General features: G+C 33.8%; 9 protein-coding genes, 1 non-coding gene and 1 pseudogene across 11 annotated transcripts, besides 4 other annotated features; 6 read left to right on the top strand and 5 right to left on the bottom strand.

The window, feature by feature from the left end:
• Positions 1-2,010: 2,010 nt before the first annotated feature.
• On the top strand, positions 2,011-9,105 carry TVAGG3_0678250 (aggrephagy protein; the record flags this gene model as incomplete). Its single annotated transcript, XM_001581143.1, has 1 exon — positions 6,663-9,029. One exon carries the CDS (start codon positions 6,663-6,665, stop codon positions 9,027-9,029), a length of 2,367 nt encoding a protein of 788 aa, XP_001581193.1.
• A 66-nt stretch (positions 9,106-9,171) lies between these two features.
• Positions 9,172-9,294: a mobile genetic element.
• Positions 9,267-9,299: a mobile genetic element.
• A 412-nt stretch (positions 9,300-9,711) lies between these two features.
• TVAGG3_0678220 (SUMO transferase protein) lies at positions 9,712-10,879 on the bottom strand (the record flags this gene model as incomplete). The annotated part of the gene is made up of 1 exon (XM_001581142.1): positions 9,746-10,879. The coding sequence occupies one exon, from the start codon at positions 10,877-10,879 to the stop codon at positions 9,746-9,748; it is 1,134 nt and encodes a 377-aa protein (XP_001581192.1).
• Positions 10,880-11,790: 911 nt separating this feature from the next.
• TVAGG3_0678210 (I/LWEQ domain family) lies at positions 11,791-16,829 on the top strand (the record flags this gene model as incomplete). Its single annotated transcript, XM_001581141.1, has 1 exon — positions 11,796-16,829. One exon carries the CDS (start codon positions 11,796-11,798, stop codon positions 16,827-16,829), a length of 5,034 nt encoding a protein of 1,677 aa, XP_001581191.1.
• Positions 16,830-17,057: 228 nt separating this feature from the next.
• Positions 17,058-17,129, top strand: TVAGG3_0678200. Its single transcript has one exon. It is a non-coding gene; the product is annotated as a tRNA-Pro (tRNA).
• A 680-nt stretch (positions 17,130-17,809) lies between these two features.
• Positions 17,810-19,112: a mobile genetic element.
• On the top strand, positions 17,906-19,032 carry TVAGG3_0678190 (annotated as a pseudogene). The gene has a single exon. A coding segment is annotated over exon 1 (1,127 nt).
• Positions 19,113-20,111: 999 nt separating the features above from the next.
• Positions 20,112-26,890: part of a mobile genetic element that runs on past the window's edge.
• Positions 20,698-20,934, bottom strand: TVAGG3_0678170 (uncharacterized protein; the record flags this gene model as incomplete). Its single annotated transcript, XM_001581140.1, has 1 exon — positions 20,698-20,934. One exon carries the CDS (start codon positions 20,932-20,934, stop codon positions 20,698-20,700), a length of 237 nt encoding a protein of 78 aa, XP_001581190.1.
• TVAGG3_0678160 (repellent protein 1 family) lies at positions 20,983-21,441 on the bottom strand (the record flags this gene model as incomplete). The annotated part of the gene is made up of 1 exon (XM_001581139.1): positions 20,983-21,441. One exon carries the CDS (start codon positions 21,439-21,441, stop codon positions 20,983-20,985), a length of 459 nt encoding a protein of 152 aa, XP_001581189.1.
• Positions 21,472-22,068, bottom strand: TVAGG3_0678150 (uncharacterized protein; the record flags this gene model as incomplete). Its single annotated transcript, XM_051242631.1, has 1 exon — positions 21,472-22,068. The coding sequence occupies one exon, from the start codon at positions 22,066-22,068 to the stop codon at positions 21,472-21,474; it is 597 nt and encodes a 198-aa protein (XP_051089218.1).
• Positions 23,555-23,827, top strand: TVAGG3_0678140 (uncharacterized protein; the record flags this gene model as incomplete). The annotated part of the gene is made up of 1 exon (XM_051242630.1): positions 23,555-23,827. The coding sequence occupies one exon, from the start codon at positions 23,555-23,557 to the stop codon at positions 23,825-23,827; it is 273 nt and encodes a 90-aa protein (XP_051089217.1).
• TVAGG3_0678130 (uncharacterized protein) lies at positions 24,146-24,709 on the top strand (the record flags this gene model as incomplete). The annotated part of the gene is made up of 1 exon (XM_051242629.1): positions 24,146-24,709. One exon carries the CDS (start codon positions 24,146-24,148, stop codon positions 24,707-24,709), a length of 564 nt encoding a protein of 187 aa, XP_051089216.1.
• TVAGG3_0678120 (organellar and viral DNA polymerase type B) lies at positions 24,819-25,292 on the bottom strand (the record flags this gene model as incomplete). Its single annotated transcript, XM_051242628.1, has 1 exon — positions 24,819-25,292. A coding segment is annotated over one exon (474 nt), but the record flags the coding sequence as incomplete, so codon positions are not given.

The following is a 26,890-nucleotide window of genomic DNA, read 5'->3' as shown; positions in this document are numbered from 1 at the left end:
TTGATATAATCTTGAAAAATTCCAAAGAAACCATATGTGTATACAAATAATCATCTCTTTAGATTAGTTGTTCATATGATTGATAGAACTCAGCTTCATCCAAGAGTCAAAATATGTGATTTTATAATGTCTACCGGATTTTTCAATAACTTTTTTTTAGATTTTAGTGTTTGTATTTCAATGATTTGCTCCATACTTTCCTGTCTGTTGAGACAGTTAAAAACTTCTAAAGGAAAGTAGTGACTTTAAAAAGTGATTTGCAAAAATAGCTCAAAAATCATTGGAGGACATGAAATATTAATTTTCTGGGCATACTTTCAATAAACAAGTACTACCAATGATCCATCTGATGATTTTCTAGCACAAGATACCATTAAGATATTTGAAAGCTTATTTAATACATCCAAAATAGATAAACCTTTTGATAAGAAAATTATCGTTAAATACTAAGATCTATCTTTTGAAATTATAAAATTAATGCTAATGATATACCATGAAAGACTTTTTAATACATAAAAAACTTTATCCTTCAAATTTTTCTCACATTCAATACATAAGAAATTGAGTAGAATGACATAAAAAATTGAATCGTTTGTCAAAGCAAAGTAATATATAATGAAATAAGTTATAACTGATTATTCAAGACTATAACGTAAATCTAAAATCTCATTCAAATATTTGAATAGTAATTCTGTAATTATAAAAACACTTTGAATATTTTATGGGCGATCAAAATGTTAAAATTTTTATGCAATTTAACTTGTGATATATGATCGTTGAACAATATTTAATAGTATGTTAAAATTGCTCAAACAATTGAATAATTTTTCAAATGAATCATCTTTTCTTCAGCATTATTTGCATGCCAAAATTAATTACTCCGATATTATCGAGATCATGGGATGATTACTATCCTGACACTCCATACAATCAGTCTATCGAGAGCAAAGATCCTGTAACTTATCAAACAAAATACTATTATTACGTTAATAATGTTATATTTGATAACTTAATATCGCAGGCTATTTATGCTTCATCATATATTATTCATATGGTTATTGAAGATACTACTTTTACTAATATTTCATCCACATCAAATCATGGCGGTGCAATATTTCTTACAAATTCTATATATTTGATACAAAATAAAGTATGCTCTAGCAAATGTATTTCATCAAATAATGGCCATCACATGTACATAAACGCAGGAAATACAAAATTGAAAACAACGCTTTCATCTTTTGCAAAATGTGGTAATTATTCACATAGAAACTCTATTATATCAGTTACTTCTGCTAATAATTATTTAGCAAATTCGAACATATCTAAATGTCAATGTTCGGGATACTCAGCATTTAATTTTCATTACTGTTTATCTCCAAGCAATGTAACATTTTGCAATTTTGAAAGCTGTGTCGGTAGTTATAATACAGTTCTTGGAAAAGGTATGAATTCAAACTCCCATTTTCTTCAAGTCACTAATTGTACAATATATAACTGCAGCTGTCAAAACTATTTGATTGACTTTGCAGGATATTCAAGCGTATCTGATGTTAATTTTATAGATAATGTTATTAAAACTTCTTCATCCCCAATTTTAATAAATGCCGATAAAGGCCTGACTCTTACAAATTGCTATTTTGAGAACACTCCACAGACATTTGCCGCAGTTGTTCAAACAAATGATATTATGGATTCTAAATTGGAAATAGTGAATGAAAACTATCCAATAACTAGATGCCCTGATTTAGATGAAGAAGTAACAAAATCCAAAATCCAATCAGATGCTAATGTAAATTATTTTGATCGCGAAGAATATTTATATATATCATTTTTCATGGTATATAATGAATAAATGTGCATTGTTGTCTGTTTTTAATATACTATCATAAGTTTGTTGCATATTTTGGATGAGAATAGCTGATTTTGACAAATGGAAATCCAAAAACACACAAACAAAGAATAGGAAATTCATGGGTAATTCCAAATTGAAAATCTAAAATGGAGATTCAGAGAAATTTGTAAAAATCTTCTTTGATCTGAATTATTTTTTATAAATATATTTGTTGCAACAAATCAAATAATGTTAGTAAAATCTATGAAACTTTACGATCTATCGGTATTTTACCGTATAAAAAATGCGTCCGCGAACTGGAAAGTATCCTCTTTATGATTTAATAAGCATGAGGTATGATTTCCAGGCAGCAATTAAGGAAGGTGAGAACTCTCCTGAAATTGGTTTCCTTGCAGCGACGCCTACTCTTGAAAAACAACAATTTTCGAAATTTACGGACGAAGTCAAACAAGGAAAAGATCCAGAACAGGCATTAAAAAACTTCGGATACACTTTCCCGTTTAATCTTTCAGGAATTAAAGCGATTTTGAGAGTTAAAGAAAGATTTCGAACAAATCTTCAACTATATACTACAGTAATTTGCTTGTACTCACTTGGATTTACATCTGACCCGTCCAATTATAGTAATCAAGAAGCATTTGAAACAATTGTTGATCTTTTAAATCGAATTAATAATAATACTGATTATTCCAAAATCGTCAATCTATGCTTCAAAAAGATCCTAGATTGTGTTCTTACTAAAGAAAATAGAACACAATTTACGCCTGGCATCATTCAACCACTTGTTGTTCATTTTTATACAAATACGTCACTTGAGAATGATTTTTACGATTACTTTGTTAGTTTTCTTGAAGCTGTTGCAAGTTCTCCATGTTTTGATTGTGCAAGAGATTCACAATTGCTTTTAGAACAAATTGTTGTTGAAAATCGTCAGCTTATACGTGTCGACGATTTCAACAGCCTTCTTTCGTATTTACATAAGTTTACAACTAAATTAGACTCTACGTGCGTTAGAATTTTATGCAGATTATCAAAATTATATAATTTTCGAAACATTCTTAACGAAATCTACATTTTACCGGAATGCATATACGATCGTGTTATTTCTTGTAACACACAACCTTTATTTACTTCAAATTGCGCAAATACTTCGATAATAAACACAGAAAAGCTTCAGCCATACACTTCAATCGTTGAGAAGAACGATATCAACCCATTCTTCGAGGAACCGCCATTTTCAAAGGTCCAAAGCCCTTCAAATGTTTTCAAAGAATATATTCCGAAAAAAGTCTTTAATATTGCGATAGATATTGGCGAATCATTACAGCAGGCAAGTTATAATGCCATAGAAATCGTTTTACAAGCCTTAATTCATAAAGTTTGCACTTCACAAGATCCAAATATTTCAATTTCGATTTACGGTGTGTTTTTCTTAATATTTAGGAAAGCAGCCAACCTTAACTTGATCAAACCCCTCATTCCCACCATCATGAGTTCATTTGTTATGTCTCCAACGATGACAATTTTCGGAAATTCGGATTTACATCCTTTTATCAACGGATTACGTAGAGCGTTCATTGATTTTGTCATAGAGAATGATGTTGAAGAGCTCCCTGACGTTGTAGAGATGACAGAAAACACTCCAATTTTATTAGCCGAAGTTTTAGTTCGAGTTATGAATATAGAGACCATTGATGCTCATAAATTCGTTTTCCCGAAAATGCTGAAGGTTCTTGGCCAGAATCTCGTTAATTTATGTCAAACAAAATATGAATTTTTATATCAACCGAGATCTGCTTTGTTTACATTTGTTTTTAGGCTGTTTAAGAATATAGACTTGGCATGGAAATGCTTTACATGCGAGAATTTCGTTTCTTTGTTCATGTCTTTGTCATTAGAAACAGATTTGACTGAAACAATCTTTTTCGCGGTCAGAGACGCACTCACAAACTTCGATTCATCATATGACGCAAACCAATTGAACCCTTTAATCGATTGGTACTATAAAACAATTCAATTTTGTGTAAATGAGGCAAAAAGTGACGTTTATTTGCATTATTTACAGGTAGTCATCACGACAATGGCCGATTGCTTCGGAGAACAGCCTTGGTTGTCCATTTCTTTCAGGCCAATTCTGAAATTATTGTTGGATATTTTGGAAGTACGTCCGGATAGACTTATTCTTGAAAATACCATCAAATTGTTATCAGCCATTGAACGAACTGTTGATAAATTCTACTTAAATCGCAGTTTGTTCGCTAGATTAGTCAAAGTTATCAAATTAGTTGACAAAGAAGAGCCTTCAACAAGAATTGAATTGTTATTGATGTCTTTGTTAAGTGGATATTGCGCAATGACCACTTTAACAAGGTTTTACATCAAAGAACCTTCAGTTATTCCATTAATTATTGCAGTTTTCGGTCAATCGTCCAGATTCGTCGATATTCTTAAGACATTCAAGCAGTTATGCGACTACACGGCCTTCAACTGCCGTCAATTCCACGATGGAGACCTGGATTGGATATTGATGACCTACATCTCACAAAAGAAAGACAAGGCGACCTTCAAATACCGAAATGTAGATATTTCTATATCACTTGAGCATAGCGATATCGAGAAATACGTCTTGCCATTAATAACTTCGATGGCAGTTTCAAAATCATCAACTGCTATCTCAACCATCATGGCCAATTATATTTCTACAGACGTTGACCAGCATTCCTTTGATTTTTGCAACTATTTAGACATACTTTTAGGAAAATGTGCAATTACTCCCACAAAAACCTTCTCAATGAACACTTCCCCTGATCCACAGTTCTCTGTACAAGGCATATTTGGCGAAGATCTCAACAAAGGCTTCACAATTTCCTTAAGATTGAATATTGATGCAACACCTATGACAGCATCCAACGCCAGCATCTCCTTATTCACTATTACAGACGATGACTACAATCTCCTTCGTTGTTTCCTCTCTGCTGGCCATATTTTCATGAAATACGAAGCAGATTGTACAAGAACATCCGTAATCTTGGCCAAAAACGTTCCATCTCAACAGTGGACCTTGTATACAATCATTGTTCGTATGGATGGTCAAATGGTCAAACTAAGTACATTCGAAAACAACCAAAGTTTGAATGATTCAGACCTTTGTGAGTTCACTTTTAATCCGACCAAGTTAGAATTTGTTGTTGGCGGATTGAATGAACCGATGGAAAACTCGCAATGGGATGATATTCAAATGGGAGAGTTCGGAGACTTGAATCTTTACACGGAATTGTTGACTCAATCCGATATAAATGTTTTGTATTCACAGCCGTGGAGTTTCACGAAAGTTCCTTTGTTTTCAACGTCTTCCATTCCAACACCTGGTCTCAAGTCGACTTTTACAACACCAAGAAAAAGAATCGCTGTAAATTCGTCACTTTTTTCAAATTACATTGAAAATTTGACGATAAATGTCAGTGATTGTAAAACGCCATCATTACATTTATTAGATAACATGGTTGATGGTGATTATGGCAATATATTGGCCGGGTTCTTCAGACAAGAACAGTTTTTCAACAACGAATATCCTCCTTTGATTTTGGGATTGATAAAATCAATCTTCAAAAGATCCCTAAAAAGTCAAATTGGTTTCACTTCACTTTTGACTATGACCACCAATCTTTCGCAGCATCCGATGATACTGAACTCCGAACTTTACTTGGCTTTGTACCACGTTTTCGAATCAATTCAATACGAAGCGTTACATTTTCAATGGTTTACAAAACTTGTATTCAATTTTTGGTTGTGGGTCAATTGTGAGAACTACAATGACTTATTCTTTATTTTGCAGCACTGGCATTCGATTCTTTTACCGAATTTGACTGATTTGGTCAAACAAAAATCATTTTTCTCTGTTTTATTATCACAATATAAAATGATTTTGTGTTTTGACAAAGAAGATGAAAACATTGAGAAAATAGAAGATATAAACTACGAGCATTCCATCAATATAATGAAATACTTCACTAAAGGTTACACAGTTAAAAATGTCTTGGCAATAAGAGACATTTTTGTAAAAATTATGAAAAGAACGGCTTTTATCAATTTTACTTCATCTGATTTCCGAAACTTGTTCAGTTTATTGGCAACATCAAAGACAAGAACAACTTCATTGATAATGCTCGATATAATACACAATATAACGAAGCCAATCCTTCAAACAAAAATGGTTTCTCATAAATATAACGCAATTTTGGAAGAATTTGTAAAAAGTGACAATTTGGAAATTGTCAAATCTGCCATTATTTGTTTACATTCGATATCCTATCAGAACATGATTGAATATTCACAACAGATCTCAGAGAACATAAATAGAGATCTTAAACCACAAGTTTTCGAATTTTTCGTGAATAATCTCCAGAAATATCCGAATTTATATAATCTTTTGATAATTTTATCAATAGAATTAAACGAAATGGAAAATTTGGCAACAAAAATTGGTCAAACAATCAAATCTCCTAATCTATATTTGTGTCCTGATTGGTTCCTTTGGCCAGTTGTTTTATGTTACAATATTCCAAAAGAATACATGAATTTCATCATTCTTTTCATTTGCCAAGTAATTGAATCCCAAAAAGACAACGCTACTTTGTATTTCAACGTGTATTCGTTCATTAAATTCATTGATGATTCTTTAATTAATTGTAACAAAGAAGTTTTGATTTTGTTTACAAAAACCGCCGCTTATACAATTATGTCAAAACCGGATGTTACTTCATATGTTATTTTATCAATCTTTGCATCATTTTTCTTCCATTCATCCATGCAATCGCACTCAAATAATTTAGTAGAAATGTATTTGAGTTCTCCTTTTGGAAAAGAAAAATTTGAATCACTTCAAAAAGTGCCAATTCAAATCAGTTCACTTAAGAATATTGGTGATGTTTTAGCATTATCTAATTACGACATTGATGGTGTTAAGTTGTTTTACGAATGCAAGACTGACAAACATAATTTTGTTCAATCGAATTTTCTTGATGAAATGGTTAATGCTCATAATTCTTTTGAACTCAACTCAGGAGATATTTTGTTCTTTAATTACATGATAGGAATAACGAAACAGAATAATCTTATTCCTAGTGACCAAAGAAACCAGTTATTGAATTCTTCTGTTGAATTTTTCGATAAAAATTTGTCAGCTTTTGAGAGAAAATACAAAAATTCATTGAAAAAGGCATTTGCGTCTATGAATTCGATGTTGAATTCACAGAATAAGTTTGTTGAAGAGATGACAATTAATCATTTCGAAGACTACAAGAATGATGGAAATAATATAATTGTTAATGAATTTGAGAATTCTTTGAAAGATTTTTGTAACATGATTACTTCTATGACAGTTCTTGTTAAAGACAAAACTTATTCATATAATTTCTGTCAGTTGAAGAAGAAGAGAACAACAGAGAAGAAATTCAAGACTGTTCCACAAATTAATGACCAACTTTTGACTTACAAAGTGTTTTTAATCAAAGGTATAAAGATTTTGCAATCGGAATTCCATATTTGTAAGGACAAAATTTTGGTCGTTTATTCGTATTCTTACAAAGAAATTAAATTCAATAGAATTACTTATGTTTTTGCCAGGCAAAATGTCAAAGGTGAAGTGACCAATTTAGAGATATATACTGTTGATGGAAAATCCTATTTATTTGATTTTATTTCCATTGATTCTCAAACTGTTATTAAGAATCTTCCAAAGAATTTGATGAATAATCTCAAATTTATGACGGTTTCTTTCAAACAAAAAGATTTATTCAGCGGTTTGAATTTGACCAATTTATGGGAGATCTCCAATTTGAGCACATTTGATTACTTGATGCTTATCAACATTTTCAGTGGAAGAACATTTAACAACACTCCTGAAATGCAACCGATTTTCCCTCCGATTTTGTCAGATTTCAAAATTTTTGGTTGCGTTTATGACTTTACAAAAACCGTCGAAATTTCAAATGATCTTTCGATTGAATCCATTTCTAAAATGAAGAATGTTAATGCCAGAGTATATTTCGATCCTACATTACCAGGAAATCTTCCAAATTGGTGCAAAGACAGATATGATTTCATTTCTCACATAAGAAAATTGTTGGAAAGTCATGGAACTTCCAAATTAATTCCGAAATGGATTGACCAGAATTTCGGAAAGGAAATGAGTAAAAGAAACTCGAAACATAAACAAGTTTTCTCCAAATTGCACCCGCAAAGACAAAATGTCCTCAAAATGATAACGAAAAACTACAAGAGACAATTAAATACAAGTTCAAAGAACAAAATTTTGTTTACAAGTTGTAATTTGACAGAAACCGCTGAAAATTCTATCGTCCTATCATTTTTCTTGTCAAATAATACTTTGACGACAATTAATTGTCTTCTTTCTGATGATTTCAAAGTCATCAGCACAAGTTCTGTTGAAACAATGGAAATAACTCCAAATTCGAGTTTTTCTGCCACAGAAAAAAGTTTAGTTTTGTACACACCTGAAAAACGACAAGCAGTTGTTTATAACAGGGAAAACAAAGTACAAGGAAGTTACGTTTTGTACTGCGAAACAAATATGATTTCGTATTACGAAAATTCATTTTTGTTCTGCCCAGATTTTTGCACAATTTCGATTTTGGACGAATCCAAACCAAAACCAACTGTTTTGACACATTCTCCATGTCGTTTGTCATCATTGGCGTCATCCAACAAATACAAGATCTTCGCTTATGGAACAATCGATGGCCATGTTTGTGTTCACTCCCTTTCGATGTCGAAATCGAATTTCGTCAACAAAACTCATATTGTTGAAGAAGCAGAACATATCGTGATCACAAACAACTATGGTTTCATTGTTTGTTCGACGGCAACGAAGTTCATTGTCATGTCAGTAAATGGAGAGATAATAAGAGAGTTCACACACAACAAGGAAATCGTGAATCTGTTTTCTTTCGATTGTTTGGGAGCAGATTTTATTGCTTTCGTAACAAATGACAACAAAGTTGGTTATTTCGAAGTTTTCCACCCAGAAAATGCAATCAACTTCTTGCAGATAAGAGAACACATTGAATTGGTGACTTACAACTACGCAACAGCCACTTTCATTGTGATTACAAATGAATCAATCAGATTCATTCCTTATTCTAACATTGTTTAAGATTATATTTTATACATATATATTATTCTTGTTTTTTATTAGTTATATATACAACCTAATAGTTTTAGATTCTAAGATTTTAAAAAATTAAAATTATTTAAATTTTCGAAATCTTTTTTCTTCTTTTAGTGTAAAGAATACATTAAGGGTGCACTTACCACTTTCTGACACTCTCTCAAAAAGAGATATACGGGTGTGAAGAGGCATAGAAAATAAAACCTTAAACAAGAAATTTGAGAGAATGTCAGAAAGTGGTAAATGCACCCTTAAAACATCAGATGAATACAACTTTTTTCATCGTCTACATTTTTTTTCGGGAACTCTATGATTAAATTTCTTCAACCCAAATGTTGGACATCTCTTTTTAATGAATTTGTAATTTGAAGTGATCAGTATTAAGAAGTCTCTCGTGATATTGGTTGAGAATTCAATTCCGGAATGTTAGCTACCAAGTCAAATCATATATAGTTTTAGAACAGGTTTCTAATGAAATTTAATTGGCATGATCTAATCTAAATTGATATGCTGTGTTGATAGACTTAAATGAAAAACGCATAGTTAAAGGTTCATTTGCTCCCAGCTGAGAACTGAGGCAAAACATTTTAGGATTGATAGCCATGTCATTTGAGATATAAGTGAACCCTTGAAAATTATCATAATGGAATTTATGTAAAAGATTGAATTTCAGACAAATAAAAAACATTTTATTCTAAATTTCAAAATACTCCGCTAGCGTATGCGAAGTAATAAGGGTCGATTCTGAGATCTTCGATAGGAAGGAGCTTCCTACAAATTGGGCATTGCCAGGAATTGTTTTTCATAGCGTTGCAGATGAAACCAGATATGTCGAAGCACTCTCCGTGTTGACAATTTACTCCTCTTCCTGGTCTGATGATGATCTTTCTTGTTAGAGGGCATACACCAGAAGGTATCTGGTTTCCTTGTAATGGCTGTTTCTTTAGAGGCTCTTTCATCGAAATTTGATGAATCATTATGTTGATTGGAACTTGTTTCATCCATCTGACGATTCCTATGACCTGGGATGCAGGATCAATGGATGCAATTTGGATGGTAATTTGTTTATCGACGTAATCTTTAAGACTCGTGTGGAAATTCGGTCCACGTAGATTTATAAATGTTCCATTGATCTGTACGACAATTTTAGATATTACAACTTGGTTAAAACTCGATGCAAGTTGAAGTAATGGTATTGCATTCTTATCTTGCTGAGTTAAATTTATATTATAAACTTGATTTGTATTCGGCTGCATAGAAACAGGGCCAAAAGCCATTGGAAGATCTGTTGGTTCATATAATGGAGATGGAGATCCAGCAAAAAGCTGTTGAACTTGTTCCAACGGGATATTTTGAGTAACTGTTGGATTTGATAACGGAGAATCAGCATCACTATGAGGTGAAGAATTAGCTTCATCTGTATTGATAGAAAGTAGCTGTTTAAGCTTAGCAGAAAAAGCTGTAAGGATATTTTGTTGACTTTGACCAATTGTTTCAAGGAAAATAATTAATCTGTTAACAAGGACTTGCTTGTTTCCTCCAGTTGGTAACGAGTAGTCACGTAGAAGGTCACGTAATTGTGTAATTGACAATAATCCAATTCCTCTTGAAAGTAACGCTGTGTTTGAAGAAGGAGAAAGAGATAACTGTTGAGCAAAGACTTCAGCTGATTGTTTAAATGATCCTATTGCTGCTGGAGCCTCAAATGGAGGAGGAGACCTGCTAATTGGACGAGTTGTATTGCTCCGGTTTATTTGGGGTCTTGGTGTTGTTGCCTGGAATCGTGGACGATTGCCTTGTGCGACTGGTTTAATTGTAGGGCGGGCAACTTCCATTTATTTTGAGAATTGAAAATAAAAAAAAATTCAAAATCAAGAAAGATTTTATATCCGATGAACGAGATTTTGAATCTTATTTATTTGTTATTGACTATAGACTCATTTTTACTTGGAATTTCTCAGAATCTGCGAAAAAACATCATTTTGTTTATATCCGCAATTTTTTCAGAAATTAAAATCGATTAGAAATATTGTGTATATGAATAATTGCCTAAAAATAAATCATTGTGTCAGATTTTTATGAATTGAATCATTGAAATTTTAACTGGTGCCTTGAGTGATGGGAATGCAATGGATTGATCGGAAACTATGAAATATTATGGAATTCAAAATATTAGTAATAGATTTCCATTTTGGTAACATTTTATATTTTCAGATTGAGGGGAATTTCCAAACAAATGAGATTAAATTTAACATGTGACTGATATATTGAAATGTGCGATAAGTGTGTGGAATCATTCTTTATAAATAATCATAAATGTATTCAATATGATCCCAAAAGCTGTGTGCTTGACTTGGTTAGTGTTGCATTTGAAGAAAATAGAAAATATGTTCTGTCAAAGCCTTATAAATCTCTACTATTTAAGCTTTCATATCTATAAACTTGATTGATGCTTATTAATAAGAAATTCCATGTTCTTAGCTCGCTGTTTTAAGGCTCTCTTTTAGTTAAGCTAATAATATCTGATCAGGAATTCGAATTCCTATTTATTATTTATGCCGAAAATATTCAATTTTTTCTTTAATATTGAATGTCTTTTCGTAAAAATAAATAAACGCTCTGATTTCAACCACAAGCAAAACACTGTTATACTGAATGTGTGTAAAAATGACCAATGATGTCAGTAATGAATTTCCAATTTTTGAATAAAATTTAATCGTAGAATTTGCTTCAAAATACTGGCGAACGTTAATGAATAAGGCACCCTTTCCAGCCTTCGCTAGTACAATTTCTAAGTATAAAGTACGAAAAACCGAAGATTTAGTTGCAGATGGTAAAGCATATATGAGACTAAATCAATTAGGTTACGCATCAACTAAAATTTATTTTCAAATCATCTCTATAAGACCATACATGCAAGATATTATTACAAGACTTCCATATTGTGCAGAAGGACCACAGCCTCAAATTCCAATTTCCTATAGTAAAGTTTTTAATTTAGCAACTGCTCTGAAACAGTCGATTGATTACGTTGATCAATTCTACCCGCAATCTCTTAAAAATGGCGCCCACATTAAAAACATTATTGACGCTATAACTCCAGTAAAGAAAATGATGATTGATTTCGGTGAAGCAAAAGCAGCATCAATGGCAAGCAACATTGATTCTGCTACGAAAACATTTACAACATCAATTGGATACGTTGACCAAATCATCGCTAATTGTTTCAAATACGAGTCTGCTATTCAAGCAAAGCTTCCGCCATGCCCAAGCAGCCAACAGCAGCTTATTAATAACATTGCATCCGTTTTAATTAGCTATGAATTATTTTACGTCGACATTTGCTGCTTAATGAGCCTTCCTAACGTTCTTAAGTCAAAAGACGCTATGTCCGTCATTCAGAATATGATAGCAAATGTCAGAGCGTATGCCGATAAGATCTTCCAATCTTGCAGACTCGAATCTACTCAATTTTTACTCGATACCGTCTCTATTTCTACGAAATTCCAAGTATTTTGTACGATATTATCCCAGCTTCAGCCAATCATCGGTCTCTGCTACGAATTCTCGAGAACAACAATTTCTCTCATTACAGCCATCCAAACGACGAATGATCTCATCTGCAAGTTAGAGGTTAAGTCATTAATGGATCTCATGAAAAATGCAACGGCTGCTTACCTCAACAAAAAATCTTTCGAACAAAGTATTATGATTGCGAAAATTTTACTCCAAATGTATCAAGAAAAATACATTATCGGCAATAACGTTTATGTCAATCAATCTACACTTGCTGCTTACCAGTCTTTGGTTAAAATGCTCGATAATTGCTCACAAACTACAGAATTAGCCGCTTTTACAATACTTTCTGTTTGCAGATTTATCAGTGCACAGTATCCTGATGCCAGACTTAGCGAAGATTTACTTATTGCCCTCAGCCAGAAAATTGCAATTATTACACGCCAATTCCATAAGGAAGGACGTGACCTCAACCAGCAATTAATCGATATCATCGAAGCACATCTCGAAATCTTCCCAGAGAAGCCACTTGCTGAAGTAAATTATTTCATGACCGCAATCAAGAAGAATTCAACGTATAACATCGACTCAGATGGGTTTGTTCTTTTACAGCAGTCCATATTCGATATGATCGCAGGAATTCCAACTTCCCTCATGAAATTAATTTCTTTGATCGATGATACAGAGGTACAATCCCAAATGACTGCAATTTTGAAGAAATTCCAGCCACTTAGTACTCGTTTTGGCCTCTGGCTCCATCTTTATTACACATCTGTTGTTACAATCGTTCACAACAGAGCGGAATCGGTCCACGACATTCTTAATTATTCTCTTTCCTTATTGCTTGGTAAAAGCCAAGAGCAGGACCTCCAACTCGTTCGTGTTCAAGCATTGGTAAATTCGATCGCTTCAATTCTCTCAAATACACCTCAGAATTTCACATTCGACCTTCTTGAAGTGTCAAAACTCATCGCTCAGCTTCAAGATATCTCTGAAGGAGGAAATGATTTCTTGAAAGTGGTACAAGGAATGATTGGCCATCCATACTACCAACTCTTGCATGTTGCTGCTCAGAGCTTAGTCAAAATCGCTGCTCCTCTTCCTGCTCCAGCTCAATGTCTCCCATCTTTGGTCAATTTCGAAGACAAAGCCGTTTTTACAGCTGCTCTTCTTTCCCATATATCAAGATCCCTTTTGTTGGCCAAGAATAACGAATTTAACGCTGCAAACAACGATTCAACAATTTTATTCTACTTTGCATCAAGTTTCACTTTCATGCTGATGAATGATGCAATGGTTGCAACGTCAGGAACCAATGGAGCCTTCCTTGTCCAATATTCTGCCCCTCTCAGATCATCTATTGACGTATTCAACACAATCGCCACGAATATCTGTCTGCAGAAGAACCCACCTGAAGCACAGCATCTTCCTACATACATACAGTCCATAATTAAGACGAATTCTGATATGTATAATCTTGCGATTTCCCAACCACAGCCAATGATCTTCTACAAGATGCCGCAGACCATCAAAGACATGAAAGTTGCAGAAGAACAAGCTAAATCCCTTCCAAACGCCATGCTCAGGAACTTTGCTCCAGATTTGGTCAGAGCCATCGCAAAAGGCACGAATTCCGACACAAAGAGTGCAATCCAGAACTGGTACGACCTCGCAAAGAAGCCAGATGGCGATCTCGATAAAGGCCTCAACGGTTTCATCAACACTTGTGTTAAAATTTATAATAATGGAAAAAGTGACATGAAAAACTTTGTTCCAGCGATGAACCAATTATCTGTTTCTCTTGCCATGAACGAGAACATGTTTGGCCGCAACATTGCACCTGTCATGAACTCTCTCCACAAGCAGATTCTCGAACAAGGAGTTCAATACATGGACGATCCAAACAACATGCAGAAGATCATGGGAATGATCGCGACAGCAACACAAGTGAGAGCATTTCCAGAGTTGTCGAAGCTCAAACTCAAAGACGTCGATCAGTACACAACAGCTGATGTCCGTGGAATCATCAAAGCATTCCATAAACTCAGAACCAAAGGAAAATCAGCGTCAACAGATGATTTGGTTTCTGTTTTGGAAGCATTGAAGAATTTAGAAGCTTTCTATGCTTTGTATCCTAATCCGAACCCGTTGATGACGAAGAATTTCGTTGATACAATTGTCGCTGGTTCTCCGAAGAAAGACGAAATTGACAGTGCCATCAAATACTTTGCAGACAGGTTGAATGTTTTGGTTCCTCTATTGTACAAATCTGTCGATAGAATAAGAGATCTCGATGCATTGATTGATTTGACATATGACAAATTTGACATGTTTAAAGAGGAAATACAAAAAGCAATCAAAACTGTTGTCGACAAAGGAACATTTGAGAATCTTTACAACGCATTGAATAACTGTATGTTATGTGTTGCTGATTCATGTGTTCTTGGAAACCAATCTCTTGTTTTAAGAGGAATCCAAGAAAGTGAAGCAACAAAGGAACTCTTGGATAATTATACGCAATTACAAGACCAAATATTGAGTTTCGGATCTGATTGCGTCAAAAACAGAAAAGAGAAGAAAGGAAACGAGGCAAAGATGACAGAAGCTGCTAAGAGCATGATCAAACTCTTCGACAATTTGTTGAATGTCGTTGAAAAGCCAAACTACAATGAACGTGGTCCAGCAACAAACTTCATTGCAAATCAATACAAACTTTACAACGCTGCAAACAAAGTTGCTTGCGATCTAGCGTACGCCGTAGAACTCTCTGCTTCTAGTATTGTCCCTGCGATGTTCACAGATGGATGCAATGACTTCCAATACAGATTTGGTAATGATTTGCCAAATGCTACAAGAAACGGTCAAAATTTGAAACAAAAAGCCGTTGGCAAAACCGCCGAATTTACATCATCCATGGAAACATTTGAGAAAAGCAATAATGCTGCTTGTAAGGCATTACCTGGTCTCAAATGTGGTGACTCGAGTTATCCAATTGATGCCATTTCTGATAAGCTTTCAACAGCTTTAGTTGATATGAAGAAATACATCAAAAACGCATCAGATTTGACCGACCAAACAACTCAAGCTCCTGATGCCCAGAACGCCATGAAACTTCCAGAAGACTACATATTACCAGCAGCTCCTGAAAAAGCTCCTTCTTTGAACAAGGCATGGAACGATTTGCAGAAAGCAAATACATCATTGGTTGCAGAAGTTGCCAAATTCAGAAAAGCCATTGATGTTCCAAAAGTCACAAATGAAGAGCTCGTTAATGCTGTTCTTGCCTTCAGGAAAGTTGCCGACAAGTTCGGTGATGCGGGTGTAGGAATGACAGCAGCAACTCCTGATCAGAGAATCAGAGTTGCAACACAAGCCGCTTTGTACGGATGGGGAAGTAACGTAACAAATGTACAAAATGCCATCAGATCAAGATTGTTGAGAGTTCCTGGATACGATGAAGAACTTAAAGATTCATGCGATTCATTGATTTCTTCAATGTTGAGAGTAATGAAACTTGCTGATGAAGCATCAAGAATTGTTGCATCGAATGGAGATGAAGGATTAGATGATGTAACAAGACAATTAGTTGCAACAGCAAGAGAAGTCGATGCTTTGATGGCACAAATGAGTACTATTGAAGACAAAGTCAATACAAACGCTTTGGGAGGAAAGAACCAAGATGTAATGAAGATTAACGCTCCTACTGAGAAAGATATCAATAACCCTGATTGGCTCATTGCGTTCGTTGTTTCTTGCGCAAAAATCATTCTCAAAGCTGCATCAATTATTGTTACAAGATCAAAGGAAATCACTTCTAAAACTATTGCTAAACAAGGTAAAGTTGATAACGAAAAAGGTTACATTAAATCAGCAACAGAAATCTCTGAATCTGCAAAGTTGCTGATGTTCGTAGCTGATTTGTTAATCAGCGGAAAGGATGATGAAATCGAATACAAAATCATTGCAGCAGCAAAGATTATCAATGGTGCAATTGCTTCTCTTGTAGCTGTTATGGGTGTTAAAGGTTCTGATTTAGAACTGAAGATGCAAGTTAAAACAGTAAGAGATACAACTGATAAACTTATCAAAGTAGTTGATAAATACATCAACATGAAACTTGATGAGAAAGATAAACATGAACCAAAGAAGACAACAAATCCAATGATTCTCAGATTAAATATGCAACAACAGGTCAATGCTCAACGCAAACTCCTTGAAGAAGAAGAAAAGAGATTATTCCAGTTCCGTAGATCTTTCGGAAAGGTTTAATAAATTCTTATCTTTTTTTATCATTTTGGATGTGGAAAATTTAATAATTTCATGCAAATTTGAAAAATCATTTATATATTAAAGCAGAATAGCTTGTGGCTATAGAAATTCATGGACAGAATGAGTTATTTCAATCAAATATTAAAGAAAAGAACAATCATAATCTTTTTATTATCCAAAATTTTTGATTATTATTAAATTTCAACTAAAATTTAAATTAGTGTGTTAGGGTGAGTAGTCTAGTGGTATGATTCCTGTTTTGGGTACAGGAGGTCCCGGGTTCAATTCCCGGCTCGCCCCATTTTTTCCTTTTTCTTTTACTTCCAATCAATCATAATTTAAAAAAGTTCAGATTTATGAATCTTGAATCGTATATAAAATACCCAAGGCATTCATTACCATTTAGACTGCTATATTTCTAAATTACTACTTTCAAATTATAAATTGAATTATTACTGAGGCAATATATAATAAATGTCAGTACACTTTATTGTATTTCCAATATATGTCCAGATTAATCATCCATGTTAAAGTCTTGTTACAAAAATTATACTTTTAAAAATCAAATAGTACAAACTTCATTTCCTTATTAAAAATTAAGTGCTAATAAGCTTCCCAAACACAAGAGTAAATATGTTTTAATATGTGTTCTGTCAAAATTAAAATAAAAATATTTTGTTAATTGCAAATTAATAGTTTGATATTAATGAAATAATGAAAAGTTCAATGTAGTGGGATAAGTTCTGATAAAATTCGATGTTCATAATGATATTTTTCTCCTAGGTCTCAAGTTAAGTTAAATATGAATCTTTTCTTAACCTAGAAAGAGTGAAGGCATTCTTAGAGCAATTCTGAAATTTTCTTCTGATGGTATATCACTAACAATCGATCATTATGCTATTGTATATTTTCTTATGTCTGTGGAAGGATGGTGAATTATTTTAATTCACAATTTTTTGAGAGATTTGTGAGGAAAAATATAGGGTGTCCAAAGGTGCGTTTAGCACAGCGCTCTATATGAGACTATTAAAGGAGATATATGCTGATTATAAATATATAATAAAAAATATGAATATATGTATATGATGAGTAAGTTGTATTTTGGCGCCATGCCGGGATATAAAATGAATTTTGAGACAAGAGGCGGTTTCGCGGGAAATTTTGGCGGGATTTTTTTCATTTTTTTAATGAATCATAAAGAAAACATCCTCGCTCTTGCAAAAAAATGCAAAGACTGTAAAAAATCTACGAGACATTGGTAAAATGCTTCGGTATGGATGCTCCTAGCTATTCCACTGTAACGTATCATGTTAGGATGTATCACTTCATGAACAAAAAGGCGCCCATCATAAAAATTGACAAAAAATCGCCGGATCAAAGAAAAATCAAAGCAATTCTTCAAGCGCTAGATGAAGACCCAAGAGCATCACTCAGAAGGATAGAGGAGATGACAAAGATACCACGTACAACAGTCAGTTATTATCTGCACAATTATTTGAACTACAAACTAGCGTATACACGTTGGGTTCCGCACAACCTTAATTCAGTTCAAAAAAAATCTAGAGTCCAATCTTCGAAAGAGCTCCTCTCTATATTGCGTGCGTATCAATCCAAGAAGTTTCGCTTTTTAGTAACAGGGGACGAGTCTTGGTTTCAATATGCAACAGAAGCCAAAATCATGTGGATCCCGAAGGATGAAAATCCGCAAACATTCCCGAAGAAAAAAATTGACACACCAATGATTATGTTGTCGGTTTTTTGGGGCGTGAATGGCATCATCGCAATTGATATTCTTCAAAAACCTAATACGATGAATGCTCAGTATCTAATTGACAATGTTCTTACTCAAATTATCAATTCTGATGAGTTTGAGAAATTCAAACAACAAAAACAAAAGTTTGCAATTCATTTTGATAATTCAAGAGTTCACAAAAGTCATAAGGTAATGAATTACTTGGTGGAAAACAATGTCAAAGTTGTTCCAAACCCAATTTATTCACCTGATATTGCACCCTCTGACTTTTATTTATTCGGCACGCTAAAAAAGAGAGCTGAAGGACGCGAATTCGCGAGTCCAGATGATCTTGAAAATTTTGTAAGAGAGCAATTTGAGCAATTTTCTCATGATGATTTAAAGCGTGTCTTTCAAGCCTGGATCGATCGCTGCGAACGCGTGATTGAATCCAATGGTGATTATATTTAAATAAACTTTATATATATGTAACTTGTTTATTTCTATTCGCAGTATTCAGGTTTGTGCTAAACACACCTTTGGACACCCTATATATTTTTAAAAAATTAAAATTTTTTTTAATTTTGTTGTGGGTTATACCCTGTTGTCTTTGTTAATTGCTAGTTAGGAGAATTGTTAGTATCTTCTAATTGCATTTCAAGAGGTCCTTCCTTCTTTTTCTTTGATCTCATGTAAAAGACAACAGATATTATAATGATGGCAATAAGAACACAACATCCAATAATGATTCTAATAATTAATCCGGGCGATGGGTCATGCTTGGGAAAAGTTGGTTCAACTGGTATCATCGAATTTAATTCTGCATATGATTTGTTTGTGATGTAATATGCTTTGTTACTTGATTGGCTGCCATTAATTATAGCATATGATTCAAATCTTTTTTCATCTGAATAAAACTCGAAATCACCGAAATCATGTATATTAGATTGTAAAAGAAAAGGTTTGTCTATTGAACTAGGTTGATTTAGATAATAAAATCCAATTGTGTTGTATAATTCTAGATCAGTTCTATTTGATCTTAGGCGAACAGTTCCATTTATAAATGCGAAAATATAACATTGTCGAGTGAACCAAGAATCAGCCACACTGTAGCTATGTCTTACAAGTGTGATAATTTGATTGCATGGGATTCTGTATAAATTATAAATTATAAAATTGCATGGAACTGGATTAGTACTATCTGAATGAAGTGAAATTGTACCTGAAGTGTTGAAATAAATGGCTGTGATTGATGTTTCACCAAGGATTTCTAAGTATGAATTAGATGTAGCAGCAAAACCATAAATATGAGCATAATCTGTAAACACTACGTATGAGTATTCAAAGATCTCGGTCGTTACAGAGTTTCTGTCAAGTAATAAACTATGGATTCCATAATTTCTGAGTTTTGGTAGTTGTTTAAGATTTATTGGTTTTGAAGTAAAATAATTCAGTTTCAAGCTGTTGTATATGTTGCATGGTAGAAAAGAGGATGAAAATTCAGCTTTTATTTTTGCGATTGCATTTTCATTTTTAGCTTTTATTGAAATAGTTAGTATACAAGTCTTGGGTACTGTGGCACTGCGTTCCACCTTACCCAATACTTGTGAATTTGACACTTTACAAAACCGTTAACGTATATTTTACAACACAAACGACAACACTAATTTAATCTTAAATATTTATAAAGCCGCCAACCACTTCACTAACGAACTCACTAATGTAAAAATAAACGTTCTCACTATCGTTCTCACTAACGACTTCACTAATGTTCTCATAAATTTTCCTCAATATCTTCATCATCAGTGTTAACCCTATTGTAGTCATACTTGAAGCCATAAACTTTCTCTAACTTCTTAACGTACAATTTACATAACTTACCTTCGTCATCGTATGGTTTAATGATATAACTATTTCTATCTTTATACACAGTCAATGAAAAGTCAACTGGTCTCGGATGTATTTGAAAGAACATGTTATGCTCAGGAAGGAAGAATAAATGTTTAAATGTATGTTTGTTATACTGTGGAATTCGAATGAGTTGCTTTTGTTCTGTCATTTACATCCAAATAAAAATTTTCAGTAAAAATAAAACTAACGTTAAAAATTTCTCATAACATAAACGTTCTCATTACTTTATAACTCTCTTCCTTTCTCCAACTCTTCTAACTTCTTCTTAAGTTCAGCAATGTTGTCCTCATGAAGTTTAATCTTCCTTAATATACCTTCTCTATCTAATGGTTGCTTTATCTTTCTAAACTGAACTCTACCATCCTTCATAGTATGAACGTAAAAACCTTCTGGAACCGCTCCTGATTTAATGTATTCTACCAAAAACTTTTGTTTCATTGCTTCAGTGACTTTAGTCGTCATTTCAATCAAATAAAAATTTTAATATTAAATAAAAATAACGTTATTTTTTCAGTAAGGAAACGCAGGAGTTTTACGATTTATTTGAGGAGTAGGTTCTGGTTTAAATGTTGGAGTCGGTTTTGGAGTTGACTTTTGAACAGGAGTTTGTACTTTCATAGGTTCAGGAGTCATTGAAGGTTTTGCTTGTGAAGGCGTTGGTTTTGGCGAAGGTGTTGGAGTTTGTTTAACTTCAGCTACTTCAGTATTATTTACAACATTTGCTTTATTTCTTTTCAACATCATAACTGCTCCTGCTGTAGCTAGCAAACCTAGTGGGAGACCATATCTTATATAAGGACTTGACCAAATGCTATTTTTGACAGGAGCTGGTGGAACACCTAACCTTGGTGAGACTGCTCTTTGCCATTGTGCAGCTCGTAAGAAATATTCAATAGGTGCTCCATAATCGTTTGGTAAAGTTTGTTTCATAGATGGTGAAGGTTCGCGAGAGCTTGATGAAGAACTCATTTATAAGCTTTAAAAATAAATGTTCATCCTTTATTCCTCACTGTCGTCAGTTGCTAAGTTATAGTCATCTAATCTTATTATGGGGATGCCATTAGCACGCACCTGAATGGCAAAGCAACAATCCCTCATAAATCCAATAAGTGGCTTTGGTACGTTTTCAGTTGCTAGTTCAATAGGTCCTTTAACAGACAATTTGTATGTTATTGGAGCAGTAGATGTTTGACCTTGTTGGAAGCAAAAGTCCACTTCTGTTGGAAAACCACATAAGAAATGTGTGTTGTCATAGCTATCCCATTTATGTTCCACACTACCATCATCCACCAATGACCTCATAACATCTTCATTAAATCCTATCATATCATTGTTTGTATTGCAAGCGTTCGCAACCATTTCATAAAATACAGGTCCATATGATTTTTCAGGTTCTGCAGGCATATTTCCATAAGCTCCCATGGAAAGCTGAAGATATTTAAACTTAGGGTTCTCAAAATTAACATAATAGTTGTCTTTCTTTCTAAATAGTGCCCAAATACTTTTAACATTAATAGGCGTATAAGCTGCTGTAAATGTTGCACTTGAACTATCTGTATTCTTTGAGAATGAACCGTCCATAGGAATCCAATCCATAACTTTAACAGGAAAACATAAAGCCTCGTTTGTATAATGTTCTACAAGTTCTGTATAAATGTTAGGGTCTAAAGAGAATGACTTTGGATGAATGAAACATTCATTAAAATCCATCTTTGTTCGAAATAGTTGCTGTGTTACAGTTGTAATAGTAACTGTTCCACTAGCTTCTACTGCCTTCGTTATCATAGTGAATGGTTCATTCCATGGAACAAATTTATTTGTCGGTGGATTTGAATCTGAAGCAAATGCAACTTTAAGAGTTGGATTGAAAGCAATGATATCATTTACAGATATAGATGTGCATTGTAAGGCGTCGCTACTGAACTTTACTTTAAGCTGAATGTTACCAGCAAATGCAGGAATAAATCGAATAGCTTCTAATGGAAGGAATCTTTCTAACAGGAATTCTAACGAAGTTTAAAATCAAATGATTTTCCTGCTGTAATTGGACCACTAACAATTTGTCCTGTTCTGCATGTTCCCGAATGACTCCATACATCTTCATGTCGAGTCTTTGAGAAAACATCTACTTTCTTTATTTGTTCGGTAGTTTGTGAGTTTGAAGTTATATATGCTTCTTCTCTTGCGTTGTCTTGAGAATATACGATACGACCATTTGCAAGGATTTTGATATCCAGCAACTGCATAGAAAGCGTCATCGAAACCAATCCAAAATCCTGGTGGGTTTTGTTTTATTGGAACCTGAACCAATTTCTTTATCTGCAATAAATTGACCTTCCATTTTATACGTAATGAATGTATTGTAAAGGTCCAACATATTTTCACCAGGAGGTGAGAGATTGAATGTTACCCATGTGTTATCTTTAGCAGTTCCAGGTTGTGATGGAATCTTTGCGTCAGAATATTTTCTATTAGTGTCACCAATTTGAACTGCATTGTCTATGATATCGAAATATGAGCGAATCTGATGAATATGCTCTGCTGGAGTAAATTCGTTTAGCTGTTCGTTCTGCATGTATTTACTTCAGATAAAAATATCTATTTACTTCATTATTCTCACTCTTCTTCTTGGCATTCGTGGTGGAAGTTGTTTCTTGACATTTTCAATGAACTGTACATTCTCTTTTGTCTCAACTTCTTTCACTGGCGGGTCAGGGTTCTTTGACTCGGTTTGCTTTTCAATGAAATTCACGAACTTTGCAATAAGCTCTTGGTTCGTTATTGAAAGAACATCTGGCTTCTTTTCTTCTTGTTCTATTGACTTTTCAGTTTGAACAGAAGGTTTTATATGGACTTCGTGGACTTCACCCTTGCCATACACCTTAATGTTGTCGCTCTCTGTATTCGCTAATGGAACCTTTCTTTTTCTTACGTATATTTTACCATCTTTACTCTGACTTACGTAATAGAAAGGATGTTGTATTCCTCTTGCGTCATTTAATATAATAGACTCTCGCTCTGATTTTGACAAGCTCATTTTACATCGGTTAAAGTTTTAATTTAGTTTTTTATCTACAGTCAAATGACTCAGACAAGCCCTACGGACAAGACCCAAGGTGTCATAGATGTTGAAGCATTGAAGAAAGAAATTCGTGAGCAAATTTTATCCGAACTGAAGGAACAAAAACAAGAACAAAAGCCAGAGAGACCAAAGAGAAAACTTAGTGAAAAACAACTTGCTGCATTAGCTGCTGGAAGACAAAAGAACCCACGTTTGCTGGCAAAGAAAGCTAGAGAAGAAGCTGAAGCAAAGAAAGAACAAAAAGCTAAAGAAGCTGAAGCAAAGAAAGAGTAAATGGTTTATTTTTATCCGAACTAAATGTATAGACAAATACCTTTATCTGTTGCGTTCAGTAGTGAAAACCCTGACGTCAAAATAAAGGGGAACAGAGTAACGTTTAAGTTTCCAACAGACTGGATTGTGAACATAAATGAAGAGAAGTACATTGGCATAACATCTATGTATATAACACGTGCTTTCAGAAAGGTTGACTTTATACTTCAAGTCGAGATAGAAAATGACGAACAGTCTTTAAGCGCCCAAAACATTCACATATACAAATACTTTAAAGACGATACAACATTGTTGCAATGTATGATTTCATTTAATGAGATGTTCGAGAAAAAGTTCAACATTGAAGTACAAACTTTACAGCCTTTACGTGAGTTTCTTGCACAACTGAAAGAAGAAGGTAGTCAGCCACAACTTATAGACTTTCATTATGAATTTAATGAAAATGAAGATGGAACTCATGACTGTCAATTCATTGTATTCTCACCATTCAATGAAGTCGCTAAAGAGAAAAAAAATCCATTACGTATAAGATTTCAAATCTCCGAACCAAGTGATGATTTTAAGAATGTTTTCAATTATGATGCAATGCTTCCGAGGAAAAATGAATTTTCAAAGATTGTAACACCTGGCATTTGGGATAGAAAGCAAGCAATACTTTACTCTAATATAGCCAAAGGCGTTGAAAATGAGTTCATTGGTCATACAAGAACTTCACCACTTCCTAACCCTAAATACTATAAATTAACTGGCTTCAATTGTGAGTTTTGGATAGACATGTTCTCCACTCATGACCATAAATGTCCAGTGTTCTTGCCTCCAGATGGGAAGGACTGTCTCTACATTGAAGCACAACTCTTAAACTCTACCATCGCAGTATTGTAAAATCTACGCTAGCTTTATTTTTATCACGAATGACCTCATTCATGACCTCATTCATGACCTCATTGCTGACAAAAATAAGCCGCTAGCGGCAAGGGCGAAGCCCATGACCTCAGAACTTCAACTTACGAATAAAGCTTGTTTTAGTCGTTATTGAAAAGTTGAACTTTTCAGCAAAGCAAGGTTGACATGACTTACATAAGTCGAATGCAATCTCTTGACCATCATAAAGTGCTTTGTAAAGTTTCATTAAACTGAACTCAGAGTCTTTGTCATATGTTCCAACAGGTATGTGAATGTTCTTATCTTCATTGTAATAGCATTGTATAGCTTCAGGAAACATTTCATTAGCGGTTAAAGCAATAACATCTTGCTTCACGCCTTTCATTCTGCAGTGAAATGCAACTTCATTTAAATCGTTAGTGAGTAAGTCTATGTAGGTCTTCTTTCCACAGAAAATACTTTTATAAGCTAAACTTTGTTTTCCAGGTGTTATTTCTGCAAAGTCGCTATGAAATTGACCAAGGTTCTTTCCTATAAGTTCGCGACCATATCTCTTCTTAAACTCTGCTGCAAGCTTTGGGATGTCTTCATTATATAAGTGCATACTGTCGGTATCCTGGTAAAATATTTGAAGTCCCATGTCCTCTGCAGTACAGAATACTTCATTCATAATACGTTTTGACATAGACAGAATATTAACACCAAGTGGACAGAAGTTAAAGTGTCTGCAAATGCTTTTCGTTAGCTTGAAAATAGTTTTATCTGAACCATCCAAACCTTCGAACTTCACTATATGGTTGTAATTTCTTATAGCATATCTTATAGCATCTTTGTCATTTACTATGGTTATTTTTGACTCAATAGGAGATAGAATAGTTTTGCCATAAATGCTGTTCAGAATGAGTTTTATAATTTCTTGTAAGGGGTTTCCTTCTTTCTTATACTTTAACCTTAACTCAAACAACTTCTTTACTTCATCTCTTATTCTCATATCTCTGTTTCCATCGTAATAGTATCCTTGCAACACTTCACATTTGACACCTTGATATTTTATGAGGTCTTGTAATGTTATATGGTCAACATACATGAGACAGCAAGTGTTTGAACTTCTTGGAACGTTAAGTTCTGGATTTAGTTCAGGGTCGCAAACTATTAAATGAAAGTGTCTGGGTATACCAATCTCTGTTATCTTAATGAGAACAAAGAAGCCAGACATAAACTTTTCACCAATGGGTTCCTTTTGGTCATCATCGAATAAATGTCTCATGAGATACTCTGTGCTTAGCATCTCATCCTTCAATACTTTTGGAATACCTTCTAAAGTATAAAGTCTTGCTATAGCTGAAGGATATAATGAAACAGTGTCGAAGTCAGCAATGAGTTTCTTTTTGCTCTTTTGTTTCATGTTATCTGACAACATACATCTTCCACCTTGAATGCATCTCGAAATAAATTCTCTTGGTTTATTTGAGAGGTCATAAAGATTTCCATTCGGGAAGTATACTCTGTTCTCAAACAATTTGTTAGCAATAGAACAAATACTAACGTAGTCATAAACGTTTAAATCAAACTTCTTTCAATAAGTCATTGCGGAACTTTACAAAACCTTCTCTTAAAATTCTTACATCTTGTTTGCAGTAAAACGTGCTATATTTTTCTAAGTCGAAGTGGTTCTCATCTATTTCTGCAACCTTTGATGGAATCTATGTTCTTCATAAATGTATCTGCATCATGGATAAACTTACATGCTTCAGAAATGACACCAGTTCTGTTGTCATTTGCTAACAAAACACTGCTGTAGTAGTTATATGGAAATACTTCTTTCGGTCCTGTTTGTAAGTTAAACATAGCAGGAAATAGTTTTAAGCTTCTTATTTATAACACTGTAAGAGTCTTTTATAATAATTGCCCGTCCTTTATATAAGCCAGTTATTTGCATTGTTCGTGAACCTTTAATGATGGGAGTTCCTTTCACTTCTGTCATGTGTCTTAAGATGAAGTTTATGTCATAACTGAGGTTGTGAAAATATATTAAACTCTTGTCAGGAAGTTTTCCAAAAATTCTTTGCACAGTTTTGACCCCAAATGCTTTCACTAACTGAACCATCTTCACTGTCATAACAGATGTTAAAAGCTTTATGAAAGCCATCCGTACTACACTCAAAGTCAGCAAAGAAAACG

The sequence above is a fragment of the Trichomonas vaginalis genome, chromosome III, assembly GCF_026262505.1.
Source record: "Trichomonas vaginalis G3 chromosome III, whole genome shotgun sequence".
In the NCBI taxonomy this organism is placed as follows: Eukaryota; Parabasalia; order Trichomonadida; family Trichomonadidae; genus Trichomonas; species Trichomonas vaginalis.
The sequence above is the reverse complement of the archived record's forward strand: the minus strand, read 5'-3'. Positions and strand labels throughout refer to the sequence as shown.